Here is a 23,154-nt window from a genome sequence, read left to right as displayed (position 1 = left end):
GGGTTAAGGATCTGGCATTGCTATGAACTATGTTGTAGGTGCAGACATGGGGCTTGGATCCTGTGTTGCTGTGGCTGTGACTGTGGCATAGACTAGTGGCTGCAGTTCCAATTCGACCCCTAGCTTTGGAACTTCCATATGCCAGGGTGTGCCCCCCACCTCCCACGGAAAAAAAGAAAGGCATGCTAAGCAAGGCAAAAAGTTCCCAATCCCAAATTGGGTGACTGGGGGCTGGGTATTTGGATCCTTGTGACCCCCATGGATAAATTGAAGTAATCAGCCCCCTCCAAGGACTCTGAATCCTGTGTTTTACAGTCTGGTTGGCAGGGTGAAAATGACCATGACCCAGGCAGAAAGCAAACCAGCCTCTTGGGCTGCAAGCCTCTAGGTGATGGCTGACATTTCCGTGTGGCTGTATCCAGAACAGGTCCAGCAATCTTTACACAAGAGACCCTGCTGGGCCGAAGTGACAGAGTTTTAGGACTGAACTCTTACTTCCCTTTGACACGAGAGCCCTCTTTGAACTAGCAGCCGACACTGCCCACCCCATCACAAATAGTGCTCTGCACAAACACAGCAGGATCCAATCAGCCAAGTGGGGAAAACCATCCTCTCCCATTTTTTGAAAACTGCCCATTTCTAGAAAAGCCTGCCCATTATCTGTGAGGCTCCTTGGCTGCTTCATTAGTCAGCATGAGGAGGGGGGTCCTTTTGGCTCCCCTCCCCACACCTCCAGACTTTTTATGGACCTTTTGAGACAAAGCGGTTCCCAGAGTGGGAACTATTTTCATTGACTGTGAAAGGGATTCCCCCAGGGCAGGAGCTGACCTGACATTTCTTTCCAAACTAAGTGTTTCCAGAGACTCCAACACAATTCTTTCTTTTTTTCCTTTTTTTTTTTTTTTTTTTTTTTGCCATAGAGTTCTCTCTTTTCTTTCCTAGACAGGTCCTGCCACAGATTTTAGGTAAAGCCACCAGCCTCACTAGGAGCCCACATGGGAATCTTATCCAGAGGTTTACCAAGTGGCTTGGGGGAGTGGAGATCAAAGAAAATATAGTCCTGGCAGGGAGTTCTTACCCTTCTCTGCCCCACCCCCATTTCCTAAGTGAGAACAAGCCTGGTGTCCCCAGGTTACACTTGGAAATGAAAATCTCATTGGCTGCATGGCTCTGAGGTTTTGGCCCTTAATAGACTTCTCAAGTATAAAACTGTAAGCTTGAGCAGTATTTACATATTATACTATTGCAATTTGATTAAGGCTTTCCTGATTTTAGCGTCCTGATGTCTTAAGAAAACAGCTTCCTGTAAGGATGTAATTTGGGGTGCATGAGTGTGCACGCATGTGTGCATCTGAATTCTGAACCTGCAGCAAGCATTACTGAGCTTCGAAAGGATAACACACTTTTATTAATTTTGGAAACGGGAGTGGGACTTAACCAAACTGGAGAATTTTTACTCTTGCCTATCTGAATCTTAATATCTTAAAAGGAAATGTGCAGTAGAAACATACCATACAATACAGCTGTTCAGAATCTGAAGGTTTTGCTTATGCAAATGATTCCTGCTGGGAATCTCAGGGTTAACAAGTAGGACAATGGAAGCCTTGACACACTAGTTGCCTTCAGCCTACACTTGTGCCTTGATGGTAAAAAGCACTTGTGTTTTAAGGGGGGTGTCTTTCACAAGACATTTTTCTTGGTTCGAAACAAGTTTCCTTCTTATAAATGACTTCCCTCTTCTCTTTACGGCTATCTTATGTTTTTAAAACCAACATTAAATACACTCTCACATATTTCATCCTCTCTTTGATTTTCCCCCTATATAATGCATGACTTGTACATACTCTTTAGAGTTGAATTCAGCTTTTAAGAAGACCTAACACAAGAAAATCACAGATTGCTAGAGAGGGAAACACCTCAAAGAGCAGTCAGGCCAAGTTTTTCATTTTTATGAAACAGAAATGAGCAGATGATCATTCACTTTGCAAGTTATTCACTTTCAAGGTCTCACCTTTAAAGCTCATGAAACACAATTAAAATGTAAAATCAGAGATACAGCAGCCAAGTTCTGTTTCAGAAAATAGAGTAAATTTAGAATGACTCATTTAACCATACATCCTAGAAAAGATGCCAAATTTTTGTATATGTCTAAGCTGGCCCATGGGCCGTTTCCTCAGGTTGGACCATCTGTCTTATCATTCTCTCCCTTCACCTAACAAATTCCTACTCATCTTTCCGGGGGCCCAATCATAGGGTCTTAGAAAAGCCTGTATCTTATACTTCTTTGTGGTACCCATCATGGTTGTAATTATTTAATCATGGATGCAACTCTTTAATGTCATTCTTTCTCACTAGACTGTAAGTTTTAAGGGAGCAGGGTCTCTGTGTGTCTAGTTCATTGTTCTATTACCAGTGCCTAAGGTAGTGCCTTGCACATAGTAGCTCCTCCATAAACATGGGTTTCAATAGCTTCCTTATATAGCACTTTCAGTTTTGCCTTTGAGCAATGTGTCTTGGTGTATTAAAAGCTACCACATAATAGATATTTTACATTTGAGGCTGATGTCTGCAGGATGAGTTGGAAGAAGAAAGAGCCAACCTAGTTTCCTATAGTTTACAAAATTCTAGCCGCCCCTGGTCACTCTACCTGCCTAGGTAGCACTTCTCTGTTCCCCTCATGTGCTCCCCTCCCACTCCAAGTTTCCAACCCTGGCTGTAGTCTCCTCTTGGTTCCCAGCACAATTCTTTTTCATGCATCAATCTGCTTAAATGGCTTCAACTCTTCCCTCCAGCTCTCAGTATCATCTCCAGGACTGTGTTCAGCTCCTGGAAGCTCTTCACAGACAGACTGATGGAGTTGCCAGTTCACCACCTTTGCCACCCAAACCCACCATCTATCCCACATTTATGGACTCCCCACCCATCCAGTCACCCTGGCCTATGGTCTAAATTCACATCAACTGCTGGAAGAAATCCTCTTCTTATTGGAAAGAAGCTGACTTTTCCTCTTGAAGGGGCCTATTTCTAGTTTGTGCCACCCTTTCTTTGTGTAACCCAAAAGATAAGAGATGGTCTCTTGATGGGATAACAAGTATCTGAACCTTCTGGAAGTGACTCACTAGAGAGAAAAAGACTTCTCAAGAGAAAATTAGAATTGAGCAACTGCAGGCTTGTCCATGAAATAGAATATATACAAACACCTGGGAAACTTTGGAAACAGGCCAGTAGTGAGAGTCATCAAGTTCTGTAGACTTTGTGTGGTATTTCTGGCCTTGGCTTGTGGCTTCAAAATATCCCTGTGTCTGCTCCTGCCCTTGAGAGGATGTGCTGGTGGGGCCCTGTGCTGGTGCTTCAGCTGAACCTGAGCCTTGGCTGCTTTTGCCACTACTTGTGTGAGTGGGTGAGCACTTTCTACCCCCTGACTCTATTTTTTCATCTTTAAAATGGATCATGGAGATCATGAAGATGGCATTTCTATACTAACAACGAAATAGCAGAAAGAGAAATTAGGGAAACCATCCCATTTACCATCACATCAAAAAGAATAAAATACCTAGGAATAAACCTACTTAAAGAGACAAAAGAACTGTACTCTGAAAACTTTAAGACACTGATAAAAGAAATCAAAGATGACACAGATGGAAAGATATAACATGCTTTGGATTGGACAATCAATATTGTCAAAATGACTATACTACACAAGGCAATCTACAGATTCAATGCAACCCTATCAAATTGCCAGTGACATTCTTCACAGAACTAGAACTAAATATTTTAAAATTTGTATGGAAATCCAAAAGACCACAAATAGCCAAAGCATATTGAAAAAGAAAAAAGGAACTGGAGGAATCAGGCTCCCTGATCTAAGACTATACTACAAAGCTACAGTCATCAAACCAGTATGGCACTGGCACAAAAACATAAATACAGATCAATGGAACAGGATAGAAAGCCCAAAAATAAACCCAGGCACCTATGGTCAACTAATATATGACAAAGGAGGCAAGAACATACAGTGGTGGAAAAATGGTTTCTTCAACAAGTGGTGCTGGGAAAACTGGGCAGCTATGTGGAAAAGAATGAAATTGGGATACTCTCTAATACTGTACACAAAAATGAACTCAAAATGGATTAAAGACCTAAAATGTAAGGCCAGATACTAGAAGAAACTCCTAGAGGAAAATAAAGGTAGAATGCTCTTTGACATAAATCACAACACATCTTGTTTGATCCACCTCCTAGGGTAATGACAATAAAAACAAAAATAAATCAATGGGAGCTAAGTAAACTCAAAGACTTTTGCATAGCAAAAGAAACCATTAAAAAACTGAAAAGATAACCAGTAGAATGGGAGAAAATCTTTGTGAATGATGCAACTGACAAGAGCTTCATTTCCAAAATATACAAACAACTCATACAACTCAACAGCAAAAAAAAAAAAAACAAAAACAAAAAAATTAAACAACTCAATTGAAAAATGGGCAGGAGAATGAAATAGACATTTCTCCAAAGGAGACATATGGATGGCCGTAGGCACATGAAAAAATGCTCAACATCCCTATTATTAGAGAAATGAAAATCAAAACTACAGTGAGGTACCACCTTACATGGGTCAGCATGGCCATCATTAACAAGTCTACAAATAACAAATGCTGGAGAGGATGTGGAGGAAAGGAACCCTCCTTTGTCTTGGTAGGAATGCAAACTGATACAATCACTATGGAAAACAGTATGGAGGTTCCTCAGCAAACTAAATATAGAACTATGTATGATACAGCAATCCCACTCCTGGGCATATATACAGACAAAACTTACGTTCAAAGAGATACATGCACCCATATGTTCATAGCAGCACTATTCACAATAGCCAAGACATGGAAACAACCTAAATTTCCATTGACAGATGAATGGATTAAGAAGATGTGGTACATATATACAATGGAATACTACTAAGCCATAAAAAGAACAAATTCGAGTTCCCCTAATGGCGGTGGTTAACGAATCTGACTAGGAACCATGAGGTTTTGGGTTCAATCCTGGCCTTGCTCAGTGGGTTAAGGATCTGGTGTTGCCGTGAGCTGTGGTATAGGTCACAGATGTGGCTTACATCTGGCATTGCTGTGGCCCTGGTGTAGGCCCGTGCTACAGCTCTGATTAGACTCCTGGCCTGGAAATCTTCATATGCCATAGTGTGGCCCTAGAAAAGACAAAAGACAAAAAAAAAAAAAAAAAAAAAGAAAAAGAAAAAATTAATGCTATTTGCAGCAACATGGATGTAACTAGAGATTCTCATACTAAATGAAGTAAGTCAGAAAGAGAAAGACAAATACCACATGATAGCACTTATATCTGGAATCTAAAAATATGGCACAAATGATCCTGTCCACAAAACAGAAACAGACTTACAGACACGGGGAGCAGACTTGTTGTTGCCAAGGGGGAGGGGGAAAGAAATGGGATGAATGGGGAGTTTGGGGTTGGTAGATGCAGCTATTACATTAGAATGATAAGCAATGAGGTCTTGCTGTACAGAATAGGAAACTATATCAAGTCTCTTGGGATAGACCATAATGGAATACAATATTAGAAAAAGAATATGTATATGTGTGTGTATATATATATGTATACGTATATATATGCATTGACTGGGTCACTATGTTTTACTGTAGAAATTGACTCAACCTTGTAAATCAACTTCACCATAATAAAAATAAATTTAATTAATAAAAAGGAAAAAAAAATGGATCATAGTCCCTACCAGCTTCATGGGGTTGTTGTGAAAATCAAATATGATACTTTATATAAGATGTGTTAAAAATGATTAAATGCTGCAGAGATCAGGGATTATCAAATATTAGATATTTATGAAGCCTGTTGTTCCTCCTTTGTGAATCATATCCTCTATATACCATCCGTGTGGTTATTTACTTAAAAATTTTTAAAACAAATCACTTAAAAAAAGTATTTCTTTCTTTATTGTTATTATTATTATTTTGCTTCACCCACGACATGTGGAAGTTCCTGGGCCAGGAACTGAACCCAAGCCACAGCAGTGACAACACTGGATCCTTAACCTGCTAGGACACTAGGGAACTTCAAAAATTATTTCTTAACAAAAAACCTTTATACCTAAAATGTTTAAAAAGAGAAGTAACCCACAGACATAGAAAACAAATTTACAGTTACCAAAGGGGAAATGTGGGAAGGAGGGATAAGATAGGAGTTTGGGATTAACAGATACACATTGTTACACATAAAGCAAATAAACTGCAAGGACCTACTCTACAGCAGAGGGAACTATATTCAATACTTGTAATAGGCTTCAATGGAAAAGATTCTGAAAAAATATATATGTATATTCCATATTCTCTCTCTACATATCTCAGATTCTATATATATAATAACTGAATCACTGTGCTGTACACTTGAAACTAACACATTATAAATCAATTGTACCTGAATAACAAATTGTTTTGAAAAAACAGGAAATAACCATAAAACACAATAAACTTGAAACAACATTAAATTTTAGGTAATTCTCTTGCTTTCTAAAGCTCTGAACCTGAGGACCACTCTCCATCTGTTCAAAGTGACATTGGGTAAGTATTTGAGGTGTTGTAGTCTTTTTAGCACCAAGTGGAGACTTTCTCCTGGACACAATCCAAAGGATGAAAAAACTAATTAGGGAGACACATTCTGACTAATGTGGTTCAACATTGTTAATGCATGTCTAGGTACCAACTCAGTTCATCCTGTGACCAACAAGTTCATGGCCCATCCTTCTGGCATCCTGTAAACATGTTTATTATCAATGGGAAATGGTTTGGAGGAAAGAGGGGAAGCTGGGGACTGAATTGCCTGTATTTAATTCATGCTCATCACATTAACTATGTCACCATGGCAATGTACTTAATTCCTCTAAACCTTACTTACCTGTAAAATGGGATTTGTGTAAAGATTAGCAAAAACTATGTCACGCAATGCCTGGCATGTGGCCCCTGCTTGATAAAGGCATTTAATGTGCCAAATACAAGAGCAAGTACTCTATTTTAACTCCTCATAATAAGAGCAGAACCGGTTGAAGTTTCTGGTGTTTTGATTTTGGGGAGTATGGCATGACTAATAAAACTGAGGAGAAAATTTGGGGTCATTTCTCTACTAACAAAGTAAGGAGGAGAATTAAAGTGATTAACTGGACCACTCAGATTTTTAAAAGATGGGGAAAATGTCAACAACTAAAGAACTTTTATCCAGAAAGCTTTGGATAGGCTTATCCACGCTCCCAAAAAGTGGTAATGGTCAGCACAGAGTCAAAGTCTGGATAAAATTTTAACGTACTGAGAGGTGTTGATATTAAGCATTTTTTAAGAAGGGAGTGCCAACTCTGAGCCTTCAGGATAAGAAGAAGTATGATGGGTCCAGGGCCTTCTTAGAATTTCTTGTACTTCAAAGAACATGAACTTGGCAATGTTTCCACCACTTTCCTGAGTTTGGTCAACGTGGCTGAGGAAAGGCAAAACTCTTAAAATCCACACAGATGGAACTTTTCCACTGGCCCTATTTTGGTATAAATATTCATCAAGGACTAGAAACTTAAAGTAGATACTGGTCTGAGCGATGAGTGGTTTGAACTAAATTTCAGCCAGTTTTCAGTCTTGTCTCTCAGGAGGGCCAACCTCCTGAGATGGGGCGGCTGTTGTTTAGAAATCCCAGCCAACTTCCTCCCCAGACCATGGAAATCACTGGAGGTTGTTCTCAAGAGACAAGGCTCAGATAAAGGTTTGAGTTAATTGTCTGAAGGAAGGAAACCAATCAAGTCCCAGCTCATCCAGCATCTTAAAGTCAAGCTCAAGCCTTTGTTGTTGTTGTTCACAATTTATTTTAATCAAATTGTGGTGGTTAGAAAAATTCTCAGATATAATTGCTTTACAGACAGGAACTAAATTGAGCTTTGACATGGCTAACTTAATAAATAATCCAGCCTTCATTAGTATGGTGAGTATATTTCCTTTTCTGCTTTGTTGGCTTTTGTTGAGCTATATATTTTCAAACTTTTTAGAAAGAAGAGAGGGCTTTTTTTTTTTTTTGATATTAAGCTCTCCTTCCTGGTTATTTATTTATTTATTTAGGTTTTTATTTTTTTATATTATAGTTGAAAAGTCAAGCCTTTTATAGGAGAATGGAGGAGGATAATTAAACTCGGGCCAGACATCAAAAATTCAGCGTCCACTTTGGAATCGGCTTTCCCCATCCTCCTCACTTTCATTTCCTCTTCATCTTATGATCCTTCTTAAATACTCCCAAGGAGTCTTCCTCCCACTCTCCTGGCCCTGTTCCCATCTCACCACTTCTGGTCGTGGTCTGGTTTAGTTCAAGTGATGTGCATGGTTAATGGTCTCATTTACTCTTTTCCATGTCCGTCCTTGTCCTCCACCCTCATCCTCTCTCCTTCTCTCTCTCTGTTTCTATCCCTTCAGGATTCCTAGTCTTTATCAGGTAGGAGCACCAACTTGCACTTACTTCTTTTGATCTCTCTCCTTTTCTCTCCTGCATCCTGACTCCATCCCATTTCCTCTTCTATCCATTTATATTATGGTGGCGTTACTCTATGCAGGCTTTCCAGGAGGACACAAAAGACAGTTAAGGCATGGTCCTTCCCCCCATGGAACTTACAAATGGAGAATGTAGCACACACAGGACCTTATGGGGCAGGAGTTAAGTGGGCAGGAAAGCAACTGTACATATTCAAGGTCCATCTAAGAAACTAAAGGTCCATTCAGTAAGAGAACAAATCCATGCCAGGAGTTCAGAGAAGAGAGAGCTTTGCATGGAAGGCTTCACGTAGGAGGGCACTAAGGAATGGATGGGATTCTGGCCCATGGAGAAGAAGGCCTTTTAGCATGCAAGTGAGGAAGAATAAGCATTTCTGGGGAAAAAATGATAGAGAAGTTTAGGGGAAGCAGAATGTTGTAGTGATAGAAGAGGCTTAACAGGACTCCAGCACATAGAAACTTTAATGCCAGACTAAATTCAATGGAAGGATTCTAATGTGTCCTAGGGACAGCTCCCTGGGACAAAGCTGTCCCTCAAAGTGACATCTCCATGGAGCTGCAGCAGGAACTCAGTGCTCAACCTCTTGGTCCTCACATCCTTATGCTTGACTGTGGAACATTTTCCAATTATTTATCAAATGTAGTCTTATTTTCTAACAACACTTCAGGATAACATTTACATGCAGTAAAAATCCACAAATCTCAAGTATTCACTTGATCACTTTATATGTATCCCCTGTGAGTACCATCCAGATAAAGATATAGAATACTTCCTGTTCTCCAGAAAGTTCCCTCATGCCCTTTCTAGCCAATAAATTCTTTTTATGAAGGTAGCTGTTATTCTGACTTCCATCACTACAGATGGATTTTGCCTATTTTTGAAAATCACGTAAATGGCATTATATAGTCTGTCATCTTTTCTGTGTGACTTCTGTCCAACATATTTAAGATTACCCATGTTGTTGCATGTATTAGTAGATGTTTCTAAAAATATGAAGTAGGAGCTCCCATCATGGTGCAGCAGAAATGAATTGAACTAGGAACCATGAGGCTATGGGTTCCATCCCTGGCCTTGCTCAGTGGGTTAAGGATCCAGCATTGCTGTGAGCTGTGGTGTAGGTCGCAGACACGGCTTGCATCTGACATTGCTCTGGCTCTGGTGTAGGCCAGCAGCAATAGCTCCGATTAGACCCCTAGCCTGGGAACCTCCATATGCCATGGGTGAGGCCCTAAAAAGACAGAAAAGATAAAAATAAAAAAATGAAGTAATTTTCTATTGTATAAATATAAAAAATAATTTGTTTATTCTCTCATTGATGAAGATTTGAATTATTTCCAGTATTTGAGCGTTTAGATTAAAACTTCTCCAGCTATTCTTGTCCAGGTTTTTGGGGTAGACCTCATGGATATGGACCTAGAAGTGAACCTGATGGATCCCAGGGTAAGTATACATTCAACTTAATTGGAAGCTACTAAGGAGTTTTCCAGTGTGGTTTATCATTTTATATCCTCCCTGGCAATGCATGTGAGTTCCAGTTGCTCCACATCCTTGTCAGTATTTTCTATTGTCAGTATTTAATTTTTATCATTCTGCAGAGTCTACAATACTGTCTCATGCTTTAAATTTGTATGTCTCTGATGAGTAATGAGGTTTAGCACCTTTTCCTTTACTTATCAGCCTTTTAAACATCTTTTGCAAAATGACTACTCAAGACTTCACTTATTTAGAAGAACTGGACTGCTTTTTAAAGTTTATTGATTTATAGAGGTTATTTATATATTTTGGATTACAACCCTTTGTCAGATATATGTACCATCATATTTTCTCCCTGTGGGTTGTCTTTCGCTTTTCTAGTGGTAACTTTTAATGAAATGTGTTAATTTGGATGACCAGATTTCATATATATTTATTGAGCATTCTCTCCAGATGAAAGTCATAAGGATTTAAAACTTAGATAATTTTCTTATGGTTTTAACATTCCATATAATAAATAATAAGCTATGACAACTTCACAAATTATTTTTAAAAGCATTTCAAAAAGATAGTATCCTATTTACCAAGGTTTTCTTGTTTTCCTCCATAGCTACCTTTGGTTTCCTTTTACCTCTCACCAGTCCTTTTTATTAATCAGGTACTTTGCATGTGGAATATTGGTAATTTTCTTTCTTTCTTTCTTTCTTTCTTTCTTTCTTTCTTTCTTTCTTTCTTTCTTTCTTTCTTTCTTTTTTTAATCTTTTAAGGTCTGCACCCACAGCATATGGAAGTTTCCAGGCTAGGGGTCGAATCAGAGCTGTAGCTCCTGACCTATGCCACAGCCACAGCAACACCAGATCCATGCCATGTCTGTGGCCTAAACCACTGCTGATGGCAACACTGGATCCTTAGCCCACTGAGTGATGCCAGGGATTGAACCTGCATCCTCATGGATCCTAGTTGGGTTCGTTACCACTGAGCCACGATGGGAACTCCCCATTCCACCTCTTAAAAATCAATTCTAATTGCTGCAGTCTACAGTATAGTCATTATTCAAATAAGTCTATGATGACTTCCCTTGGGATGGTCTCAGCTCTCGGCTGGCTCCAAGGTCAGGTACAGTGCAGGTGGCAAGAGCTGTTCTCATTAGTGTGAATCTACATATTGGGTGAGCTCTCTGCACAGCCGTTTGGGCCTGTTGGCTTTTTAGAAGGACAAACTTGAGGAAACACAGCTTTTACATCAAAGCTCACCTCTTTGTCAGATCCTTGCAAACACAGGGCTGATCCCCAGAGTTTCATTTTCCAGATAACTGGGAGGGAATCATCTTGGAATTCCACCCATCTCTGTTTTAAAGTATCATATGCAAATCACCTGACCACAGACATCCCAGAGGTATTTCCATATCCAAACATGTGTTTTTCATTGTGATGCATCACCTGCTCTAAAACATGGTAAGAAGGATCTCACAGTTTCAGACCAAGTCAGAAATCTGAAGGAAGAACTGCGCCAAAGGAATGGTTTAGATGCAAGATTCTGAATCTTGTTACTCCAGTTTCCGTTTGCAGAAGGCTGATTACCCTCTTCCCAGTTCATCAAGGAATCCTCTGTGGGATTTCTTTCCCTCTAATTACCATGGAAAGGACTTCAGAATTTGAAGATGAATAAAACTTAGGATGCACACACCATCCTATGTTCCTCATAATTGCATTTTCACATTCCTTTCATAGGCACCCCATACAGAATTTCACAGAGGCTGTGTATGTGCATGTGTGTGTCTTTTCATATATGTTGCGTATCCTCAGTTAATTTTTTCCCCTTCTGTCACAACACAAATCTACATCTTCCTGCAAAAATTCAAACTCAGTGGAGGTGAGCTTGCTGGAACTCCAGTGCTAAGCTTGGGAATCTCAGATCTGCCAGCTTGGCAAGCCCTGATTTCCTATCACCCCAAAGGGTTTGGGTTGAGAGAGGCCAGAGGAACAAGTTCTCAGAAGAGAAACTACAAGATGTGACTGATGGACAGATGGATACATAAGAATGTATTTCTCTGGAGTTCAAAGACTGATGATATCCCCTGAGTGAGAAGCCAAATCAGAGGGAGGATATGTGTGTCAGACTTGGAACACACAAAACTGGCCTGTGACCCAATCCTAAAAGCTCATTCATCCTTTTCTTTCAACACTCAGCCCAGAGTGGCCTCCCAGGTAAGCTTTCTTGACCTCCCCAGTGAGGGTAAGTGTTTCCCCCTCTGCTCTCCCTCATTTCCATGTTCGTACCTCTGATAGAGGCCTTTGGCTCTGCTGTGATCCAGTGATGGCCAGATCGGCCATTCCATCCCTCAAACTCGGCCTCTGGGATTCTTTTCCTCGCACTTCTCCGCTTCCCACCTCAGTCCCTGGCTTATCATAATTACATGTGATATGTGTTTTCACAGAATCAATTCTTAAAGTTGACCACATCAGAGGTGGGTAATTAGTTTCATCAAAGTTATGTTTTCAGGAGTTCCTACTGTGGCACAGTGGGTTAAGAACCTGGATACAGTGGCTCAAGTTGCTGCAGAGGCACAGGTTCAATCCCTGGTCCTGAGCAGTAAGTTAAAGGATCCAGCATTGCTGCAGTAGTGGCTGCACCTCCAATTCAATCCTGGTCTGGGAACTTTTATATACCATGCGTGTGGCCATAAAAAAACTATATATATATATTTATTTATTCATTCTCTTTACCATTTTTATTCTCTTTATCAGTTTTTAATTCTCTTTACCATTTTACTTTCATTAGCTCTTTTGATAGTGATGATAACTCATGTTTAACACACATTCATTAGGTGTTAAATACTGTGTTAAGAACTTAATAGACTGTTGTGGTAGGGACAACTTTTAGGCCCATTTTATTGATGAATAAACTAAAGCTCAGAAGTAATGCCATATGTCCAGGGTAGTAGGAAACATGTGGCAAAGCTGGGATATGAACTCAGTTTGTCTACTCCAAGAACCTCAGACCTCAATTCACTACAGTTGTGCATGTGTATTTATATATATGTACCATGTGTATATTTGTGTGTGTGTGTGCATGTGTGTGTGTCAAATACTATTCGAGCTTTATTTTGACAGAGGTCTTAATATATTTGAGCCCTTTTGGATGTCTGACTTGAAAAGTGCCCCTTCTCAGAACCATGCTTTAAATGCACATATTAAAATACATAGGGCAGTTCCCATTATGGCTCAGTGGCTAACGAACCTGACTTGCATACGTGAGGAGCAGGTTCAATCCCTTGACTCGCTCAGTGGGTTAAGGAACCGATGTTGCCATGAGTTGTGGTATAGGTCGCAGATGCAGTTCAGATCCCTCCCGCATTGCTGTGGCTGTGGCATAGGCCGGTGGCTACAGCTCCAATTGGACCCCTAGCCTGGGAACCTCCATACGCCGCAAGTTCGGCCCTAAAAAGACAAAAAAATAAATAAAAAATAAAAAATAAATAAAAATACATAGGATTACAAAGGAAATGAATATTACTGAAATGGTATCAATATATATACAACAAATCTGTAATTTAGTAACTACATGCCTGTGTTAAATAAATTAACAAGATCCAGCCATGGGTTTAATCACTTATTTCAGAATAGAAATGAATATGAGTGGTATGCCTGGCATCTTATGACTATAACAGGGAATGAAAATATCAGATTTCCATTAGTATGAAGGGTGTGGGGCCTATATAGAGTTATTTATTTCTAACTTAAATGTCATGAAAAACAGTTTTATTTGATTTAAAAAAAAAAGGCACAAGGACTGCTAACTTGTCAGTGCTTTTGCCTTCATTTATAATGTAAGGAAATGTTAGAGGTTAGAGTTTTGGTATGTAAGGATGCAATAGTTTTCCTCACTTATGTTCCTTGATACCCTCAATTCTATCTGCAGGTCCCTGGTTAAAAACATCTCCTCTAGCTATGGACAATATAAAAAAAAAAAATTCCCTCCAGACTTCCTCTAAAATAAGAATCCCTGAATACTCACCCCCCATTAGAGTCAGAGTCCTTCATAAGGACACTGGTGGTCACAGGACTAAAGCTGAGGTGGGGGAGCACAGGTGCACCTCAGCAGGTGGGTGGCTCTTCTCCAGGATGAGGGCTGGGCTAGGCTTCACTTTCCCTCTACCTCTTCCAGCCAGAGGATTAGCTGGGTCAGTCACCTTGGTGGCCAGCCTTGTAAATCAGTATGTGGAAATGACTCTTAGTCATACGGCCCAAATAGAGAGTATCTTCTTATGGCAGGTTCCTTATGGGGGCATTAGTCATCCAACAGGTCTTATCCCCTTCTTCTGCCCTTTGATGCCCCTGACACCAACACCACAAAGAACAGGGCCTGGGTGTTGAGATGACTCTGAGGACATGGACTGAGCTCAGACAACTGGTCTACCACCACTTGTCTGTGATGGAGCTGAAGGGTCCACTGCTTACTGGTGGTACCTGAGAGCTGCCAGTGGCCCCCTTACCTTAGATTTTTCTTCACTCTATGCCCTGTTTAAAATGCAATAGCTGGGAGCAGAATTGCCATACTCATTCCAATACTACACTGTGGAGATGAGTGGGATTGGGAGTGGGCCAGATGGGTGCAGTGCTGAGAAATCTGAGGGCAGAGAGCAAAAGAGGAGGAAGTGTGTGTGTTGGGGGGGAATGGGGAAGGTCAAGAACACACAGAATGATGGAACATTGACATTATTTGGTTCTCCTACATTTGTTTACAAAACACTCTGCTGGACTCAAGTTTATGTGGCAAGGCCCCAAACTTTCTTATTCATTGTCTTGTACTGAGCACTCAGCACAGTGCCTGGCACATACTAGATGCTAAATAAATATTTGCTAAATGAAGAAGTGCGTGACAATTACCCTGTCTTAAAAGCAAGATATCCGAGGCTTGGCGAGAGTTAAGTTCCTGGGTAAGATCACACGGCTAGGGCCAATGAATGGTCTCAACAAAGGGGAGGGCTGCTTTTTTAGATGTGTGGCAATCAGACACCCAAGGCAGACTGTTGCCATTGTCATGATTTGCAGATGATGTGACCTGAGTCTGCTTATGGCCCAGATCTAAGTTTAGCTACAAAGAGAAGGTCCTTCAATCTGATATCTTAGAAGCCTCATGTGACGTCAGTAAGCTGAATTTTGGTCTTCCACGTTCTAGCACTTAACTACTTGTGGAATTTCTGTGCTATGTTGATGAGAGGGGATACCAAGAACAGCAGGAGGAAGTATTATTTTGAGCACTACTATGCATCCAGGCACTTAACTAGTTTTCTTTCTCTCATTAAACTATTGGTTAAATATAGAACTGTTATTAACTACCTTTCTCAAATGAGGAACTAGAGGTCCAGAGAGGGTAAGCATTTGGCAAAGGTTAAAGACCAAGAAAATGGGAGAATTACAACTCACATCTAGATCTCCATGCTTGCCAAGGCTGTGTGCTTAACTGCTTCTCAAAATGACCTCTAGACCATGTGCCCAAAGCTGAGTTCATAGTCAAAATGTTCACCTGACCTTTGGAACCTTGAAGGTATGGGGGGGGGTGACGTGACATCAGGGTACCCTGGGCATGTAAGTGACAGAATAGAAAAGATAACACTTTCCCCTTCATTCTTTTTCTGTTTTCTATTTGTCTTTTTACAGTCATACCTGTGGCATATGGAGGTTCCTAGGCTAGGAGTCGAATCAGAGCTGGAGCTGCTGGCCTATGCCATAGCCACAGCAATGCCTGATCCAAGCTGCATCTGTGACCTATGCCACAGCTCTCAGCAACACTGGATCTTTAACCCACTGAGTGAGGCCAAGGATCGAACGCACATCCTCATGGACCCTATGTTGGGTTCTTAACCTGCTGAGCCACTATGGGAACTCCTCTCCTTTCTTAAATGATGCTGTGAGTCAGTGCATCTCTGTTATGTCACATGTAAATTTTGGATGTGACATGTTCCCCCCATGTCCCATCTGTAATATTCTGAAGGGACTGACCGAGCAGATCATGAGATTCTTCTCAGCTCTTTTATATAATGATTCCTTTACATTTTTCTCCAAAGATTAATTTTACAAAGGACCCAATGTTTTAAAACAGAAGGAGGGAAAATAAATCAATCTATAGACATATCATGTTGGATTTAAAACCACTGCCACGGGCTGGATCATGGTGCTGACTTTGTCCTTTAAAAGAGTGACTTGCCAAACAGAGCCTTTGGTTTCTTCTCCCTTAGCAATCTTATTTCCTTTTAAAGCATGTCTTGGTGGGGGCTCAGGCTGTGTTTTGCTTGGTCCTGATTCATGTGTTATTGGGTAGACTATGAGTCAGGCTAATCAGGCATGTAGAGATACACATTCCAGAGGCCACACTTATCCCCAGGCTAGAATTTCCTGGAAGCTCTGGAACCTGGATCTCTAGGATTTTTGGGGGGGGGTTGTCAAGTGTCATTGCTTCTTCAGTAATTTCTGGATAATACTGTATGATTTCTTAGATTCTATTTCTACTAGCCTCCTCTCTGGATAGTTCTACCAGTGTTCTAGAAAACCATGAAGGGAGAAATCTAGAATGTCCTTTTTTATACCTGCGAAATGACTTCCACTTAGTGTGCGTGACAGTATACACCTGGTAGTGGCCAAGAAATATTTAAGAAGTACAGATGCCTGGTAACATTTGGCAAATGCTGGGCTGTTCCTGATTCATACTATCAAAGTGGAGGAACACCTTGATCTCTGGGTGAAATTTACAGTAATAATCCTGGTCTCTCTCTGTATCCTAATAATCCTAGTCCTTCTCCATCAAAAGACCTCTGCTTTTGATGAAAGCCTTCTGGTTTCTTCCTAAAAGGGAAAGAGCTTTCGAATCAGAGAGCTTTAAGATGAGCTTTAGCTTTTTGGAATCAAAGACTGGATTTGAGTTCTTAATCTTTCATCATGGGATCTAAGGCAAGTCATTTCAACTCTTAGTCTTAATGTATTCATATGTGAAAAGGACATTCATATTTTTTCACAGTCATCCTAAAGTCTAAATGAGATAAGATGTGAGAAAACATCATGCACACCTCTGTGTGTACCCCAGATAGGTCTTTCCTTCCTTTCTTTTGCCTTTCCCCAAAGTTGTCTGTCCTAACAGTGAAGAAATGAATCTTCCTGCAGAGTCCTTAGGGGAAAAGAGTCCAAGAAAAGTAAGGCCAACACAGCCTTTCTGAGAAAACATGTAAAAATGTTTGCGTCTCATATAAATAACAAACAGTGAGCTAAGGGTTGATTTGGGAGTTTTCTCAAGCTTTGTAGTTGTACTATTGTTTCTGTCTTTGTAAAAACACAACTGAATTTCCTCATCAAACATTTAGGCTTAGATACCAAGTAAAAGTTGCAGCCACTAAAAGAGTCTTGGTCCACATAGGAGACCCAACTTCATCTCTTCTTTCACTCTTTCTAGAAAAGCTTTACAGAAAGCATTTCTGGAGCTTCTGCAGACCCATGCCATTGATACATGCTAAGCTTGGAGAATGGGGTTCAGGACACCCTGAATGTGCCATGTGAAATTAAGGAAATTGTACAGTCTTGAGGGACTCCTGTAGAAGTGCTGGTGTTCCTGCACCTGGTGAGGTCCTGGCAGCTGCCAGTTAAATCCCCTTCCTGTTAGCAAATGAAAGGGAAGAGGGGGAGATTTCTAAACAAAGGCATTTAAAGAGCAGCAGCTGTCTCTTCCTTCTGGAGGTCCTGAAAAGCTGTTCCCCAATTCTCCTCTCAGTGGAACAGAGTTTAGGCCTGTTTTCAATAATCCTTGGTCATTTGGGAGACAGCATAGTGCCCAGGAAAAGTCAGTGGACTGCAGGAAGCCCAGTTTTCATTCAAGGTTGGCAACTTCCTAGGAACAGTGACCTATCCAAGTTACCTATAAGTGTTTGTGGTTACTTTAATGACTCAACTACCACCTCACCCCACTCCTACACACTGCCAGAAACCTTTTCTTATGGTTTGTATTTCAATGGCATTGGATGAACACTGGGGAGATAAGAACTCCCAAGGCCTGAGCTTATCGTGACAGATTTTCACTTTATTATACACTCACACTGTTTTGAATGTGCAAGTTGGAAAGAAAGATTCTCCTGCCCAAAGTCAAGTCTAATACCTCTTGGGGAGCCCAGTGGGCCCTGGTGGGTGGGTTACAGGAGGAACTGTTCCCTGACTTCTCTGCTCCTTATCTTATCCTCACTGGAAGTGGCTGAAGTGGGGGTGAGAAAGGAAGAGGAAGATGCATGAGTGAGCCTGGGCATCCAGCCCTCCCTCCTGGTCTCGAGCCTTCACTGAATTCAGCCCATTCTTTTTCTCCCTTGTCACCTTTGGTCAGTGACCATGGAGAGAATGTCAAACTAGAGGATCTTCAGAGAGGAATACCAAAGTCATTTCTGAACTGTCCTGTTTCTTGAACTTTTGGTGAGCCCTGGGCCAGGAGAAGGTCTTGGGGCTTTGATGGCTTAGAATAAAGCCTAGAGCTGATCTGTGAGGTGGCCCTTCCCTGCCTCCCACCACTGCAGAGGAGGATGCCCTGGTGAAAGCTGATCATCAACCCCAATCCCACACATTCAGATGCCTCTGCACAAGAGGACAAGCATATGCAATTTACAAGTCATGACTGCAGCATCTGTTTTTAGAGCTCTTTAAGAAGGACTTGGATAATTTCTTTCTTTCTTTTTAAAAAATATGGCTCTCCTGTGGCCCAAGTTGCTTATACACCTATGGGCATGCTGCCAATGGCTTGGCTATTAAGGTCTTTAAGTGACAGCTTAATATATTTCTAAGATGGAGGGAGCCAAGGACAATTCTCGAAGAGCCGTGTTGATGTTGGACTGGCTCGCCCAGGCAGCATGCCAGCAGTTTTGGACACGGCAGGAACTGGAGGTGAAAGAAGGAAGGGCTGAGTACAGGGAGGGGTCAGGGGGCGGGGGCGCAAAGCTGGAGGACAGGAAAGCCAAGAAGGATGTGAAGTGGAGAAGGACTGGAGGGAGCTGCCTGGTGGAACCTGCAATGCACTTGGAGAAAGCATCATTTCATGCTCTTCCAACATTATGCAGAGGGGTGAGAAATAGAACCCCCTGGAGTGGGTCCATTGGCAGACGCACAGTCAACAGTGAACATGCTCTCAGATCTCTTTGTTTTCATCCTTTCTAAATTCCTTCAAATGGCTCTTTGACAGCCAAGGGGCCTGTATCATTGCAGAGCCTGGTGGCGTCTGGCTCACACCTTCTCCGCAGTCTCAGAGAAGGACCCTGACTCCTCTGGGTCTCATTTGCCTTATTGATAAAGTTAAAAGAGCTCCATGTCCCTTTCTAGGGCTACCATTCCAGGAGTCCAGAGTGAAATGCTCAGTGAGTGTTGATCATTGTTGTGTGAGCAGATTTTGTATCTGTTGGGCTAGAATGAAGACAGGGCCATTGGTCATTGTTCTTGGTTATCATGGTCGAGCAACTGGCATTCATTCAGCTGAATGAACATTAGTTGCTCTTCAGATGGGACAGTCATCAGAAGAAAAAGACTTCTTTTGGCATTCACCAAAAGACTATTTTCGGCATTCATACACCCATTGAAATAGACAACCGCCACTGACAATAACAGTGGCTAAGTCTGTCTGAGCTCACATGCTGGGCCCTTTGCAAGCATCATTCCAAGTACTGATCACATATCCCTTGGGAGGGAGATGGAGATGCTTTCACTGTCACTCTAATTTTCAGACGAGCACACAGACTCAGAAGTTAATCAGCTTGCCCCAGAGCACAAGGCTAGTAATGGGTGGAGCTGGGCTGTGAACCCAGATCTGGTAACAGCAATACTAGTAGCTTAATAAACAGGAGAAGAAGACATCACAGCAGTGGTTGATCACACCAAGAGAAGTGGCCATCGGCCTTCCAGGCTTTTTGTTACCAAGGGATGTTGGCTAGTTTGTGATTCTCGGAGAACTCTCCATGCTAAGAAACCTTCTCTTTCCTGGACAAAAAGCAAATGATGGCTCCAGAGGAGCCAGTGGGGGCATTCGACTTAACCCAGATGAGAGGAGGAAGGGAACTGTTGCTAGGCTCTGCCACTAACTATTGGATGTGACCCATGGCCAGTTCCCTTGTCTGCCGGGAGTTGGATAGATGAGCTCAATGGCTACTCCAGCTTGGGGATTTTGTGTTCTCTCTCTCTCTCCCTCCCTCTCTAAGACCTTTTTTTGACTTTCCAGCTGCTAGGGATTCCCCGCAGCCCCCCTCCCCTTGAGGGCAGGGCATCGGAGACAGCTTGGAGGCCATTTAAAACCATTTCTCATTTTGCAAATAGGTCCCTTTGCAGCTCTAAGAGTCTATGAAATTGTTTCAAAATGCCTAAGTGTGATTACACATCCTGAAGCCAAATGTTCAAAAACCCCCCACTGTGGCAGATTTCAAAAGTAAATGTGCAATAAAAGCTTTTCAGCATGCTGTTGATATGACACAGTGCTTAATCACAGCTGGACCGCTCAGCGTTTCCCCCCACTCCTTCCCCTCCTTCAGCTTCCTGAGTTAAAGACATTGTTGAATGGACAAAGTGGGGATCTTCCTTCTGATTGTCACCATCCCCAAAGGGTGAAAAATCTCCACCCTTTCATCTCTACCCACCACATTCTTTTGCTAAGCCTGAAATTGGATCTAAATGGAAAATAAACACTTTGCAGGCCAAGGAAGTTGGCATGAGAGGGTAACAAGAAGGAGACCATGTTCCACCTCTAATCCAGATAATCACTCTCCCCCATGCAAAGGAAAATAAAAATAAGGTCTCTCCAAGTGGTGGCCTAGGCTTGTGTTGATGGGGGGTGTGAAGTTTTCTGTGAGTGCTGACTCCCCTCATACATGAACTGTCAGCCAGCTTCTAGTAAAACCACCCTGAGTCATCCGACTTTCCAGTGGTCACTGAAACTCTGCCCCTTTCGCTCTGAATTCTTCTGCCTCTGCTGAATTTGGGGAGGCAGTTCAGACACACAAATAATCCTGGTGCTACCGCAAGTTAGAAAACAGAAATGCACAAATTGTACTGTCTGTGAACACTGCGATCTTAGCTGGCTTCCTTGTGGTTGATTGAGTCCTGCTGTGTTCGCATGCTGTGCAGGAACAGAGATGAGCAAGAAAGGTTTGTTCTCAAAGAGTTTAGAAAGATGAGGAGACAAGTAAGAGCAGTGCATGCCTGACTCACTACTGGGTAGAATTAACAGGTATTGTATCAAGGTCGAACGTGTTCAGAATTCCAAAGAAGGAGAGATGACCTGACTCCGCAAATAGTCTGGCAAATGCAAGGGGGCAGGTACATTCCAGAGAGATGCTCTGATGAAATCTGCCCTAGTTTTCTCATTCAGAAGGGTCTGATGGACTTTGTGCGGGAGCCTGGGGCAGGTCAGCTGTGCAGTAGTGCAGCTGTACATCAATAGTGTGTTGTGAATATTGCACCTCAAAGTGGTTCTTTTCATTTTGATTCTGACATAGTTTTTTGGTTTTTTTCTGCCTCTCAGTCTACCCCTGGTAATGTCTGAGCAGGACTTTGCCCAGCATGATCAAGTTCCCTGAAATCAGAGAAATCAGAGTTTAAAAATGACTGCTTTGGGAGCTGACCCCAAAGGGTACCATTGCTCTTACTGCTGCTGTGAGGGAGGTGACACCTACCATCCCTTCATGGGAGACAAGGAAAGAGAGACTCAGAAAAGTGACTTGGTCATTGTGGTGCAGCTAAAAAGGGGCAGGGTTGGGATTTCACTGCCTAAGGCTTTGCTAGGCACTGTTGCCTGCTGCAACCAGCTCTCTGTTGACCTTGGGCCTCGGTGGTTTCTCCACTGGTCTAGGCTGTCTCTTGGCTTCATTCCAGCTCACAGGTCCTCTGAGCCTCTGGCCTGTGCCCTCTCCCAACTGCATGCAGGTAAGTAACCAGTGGGTGTTGGAGCTCAGGGCACAGCTGCTCACCCCTCCTGCAGCAATTCACCCATGACCTTCTGGGCTCCTGGCCAGCCCTTCTTGAAAGGGAAACGGGCAGACCCTGGGGACAGAAATTAGTTCCCCTGTGCCAACATCACTAACTAAAGAAACAGGTTACTGTGTGTGTGTGTGTGTGTGTGTGTGTGTGTGTGTATGTGTGTGAAAACCGCAAAATACTAGCATGGTAACAAAAGGGGAGATTCCTTGTGAGTCAATGTTACTCCCTTCCCACCTTCAATCAATCAAAGGAGGGGGGTGGTAGCTTCCCCCCCTATAGATCAGAGAGTTACCATTTAAGAAAAAATTTTTTACCTTAAATTTTAATTAGCATTACCAAAGAACTAAGATTTGTTGCAAATACTTTACATGAAGGCTTTTAAGAGTAAAATTTGCAGTGTTGGCCTGTTAACTCAAAAATGTATTGCCAGCGATTCTACTTTCTGTAGTCTTGGAATTTCATGAATTTCCGTCTCCTTAATTCTAGGTAAGTCTCAAACACATGGGAGAGGGGAGCAAGGGAAAAGAAAGAATCTGGGTAAATGCAGACAGGTCTCCGCTCACCTTCTGAACTCCTGGGTTGAGGTCCTTGGCCACCTTTGCCATCTTGTTCTGGGCTGGAGAAACAGAGCTTTGCTTCTTAGACAGAGGCTCGAGGGCGCGCAGCGGGGGCAGCTGTGGCTGAATGGCCAGGATCGCGGGCCCAGCGGGAGCTCTGCGAGCAGTCTGGCGTGGCGGGGCCCTTTAATTGGAGAGCGGGACTCCCTCTAAAACTTCGCCAGCCAATCCGTGCGGGCGCTCGCTCTTGGTCAGCCAATCCCAGCGCGCGGTTCCCCCTCCCTTCGGGTGGCCTGGACCCAGCCGGGAGACTACTGCCGAGTGTGCGCTTCCCTGACGTCAGTGCGGCCGCGGCCCCAGCCTGCCCGGGCGGCGCACATCTGTCCCAGAGCGGCAGGAATCCGTCCCCACGCCCTTCTCCTTTAAAGGACAACGGGCAGAGGGTGGGGCGGGCCTCGGGGCCGCGATCCATGCAGGTCAAAAGGGAGAGTGATCAAACAGGGAGTCTAGGGTATTTTTAGTGAGCTGGGTCCAAAAATAAATGCTGAGCTGTGTTCCCCTGCCCATCTTTTCTTCTGCCTTGTCGT

At 42.4% G+C, this 23,154-nt stretch overlaps 1 protein-coding gene across 2 annotated transcripts in view; it reads right to left on the bottom strand.

The window, feature by feature from the left end:
- Positions 1-22,736, bottom strand: part of LMCD1 (LIM and cysteine rich domains 1) — a 60,513-nt gene extending 37,777 nt beyond the window's left edge. Inside the window, exon 1 of one of the 2 annotated variants that reach the window (XM_021068617.1) lies at positions 22,574-22,736. Coding sequence is in view for 1 of the 2 variants with exons in the window: in NM_001008692.1 (NP_001008692.1) it covers positions 22,574-22,615 (42 nt within the window). In the remaining variant the exon portion in view is untranslated. The remainder of the gene's footprint in view (positions 1-22,573) is intronic. The other variant, NM_001008692.1, reaches the window with a different exon arrangement.

Source organism: Sus scrofa, chromosome 13, assembly GCF_000003025.6.
Source record: "Sus scrofa isolate TJ Tabasco breed Duroc chromosome 13, Sscrofa11.1, whole genome shotgun sequence".
Lineage (NCBI taxonomy): Eukaryota > Metazoa > Chordata > Mammalia > Artiodactyla > Suidae > Sus > Sus scrofa.
The sequence above is the reverse complement of the archived record's forward strand: the minus strand, read 5'-3'. Positions and strand labels throughout refer to the sequence as shown.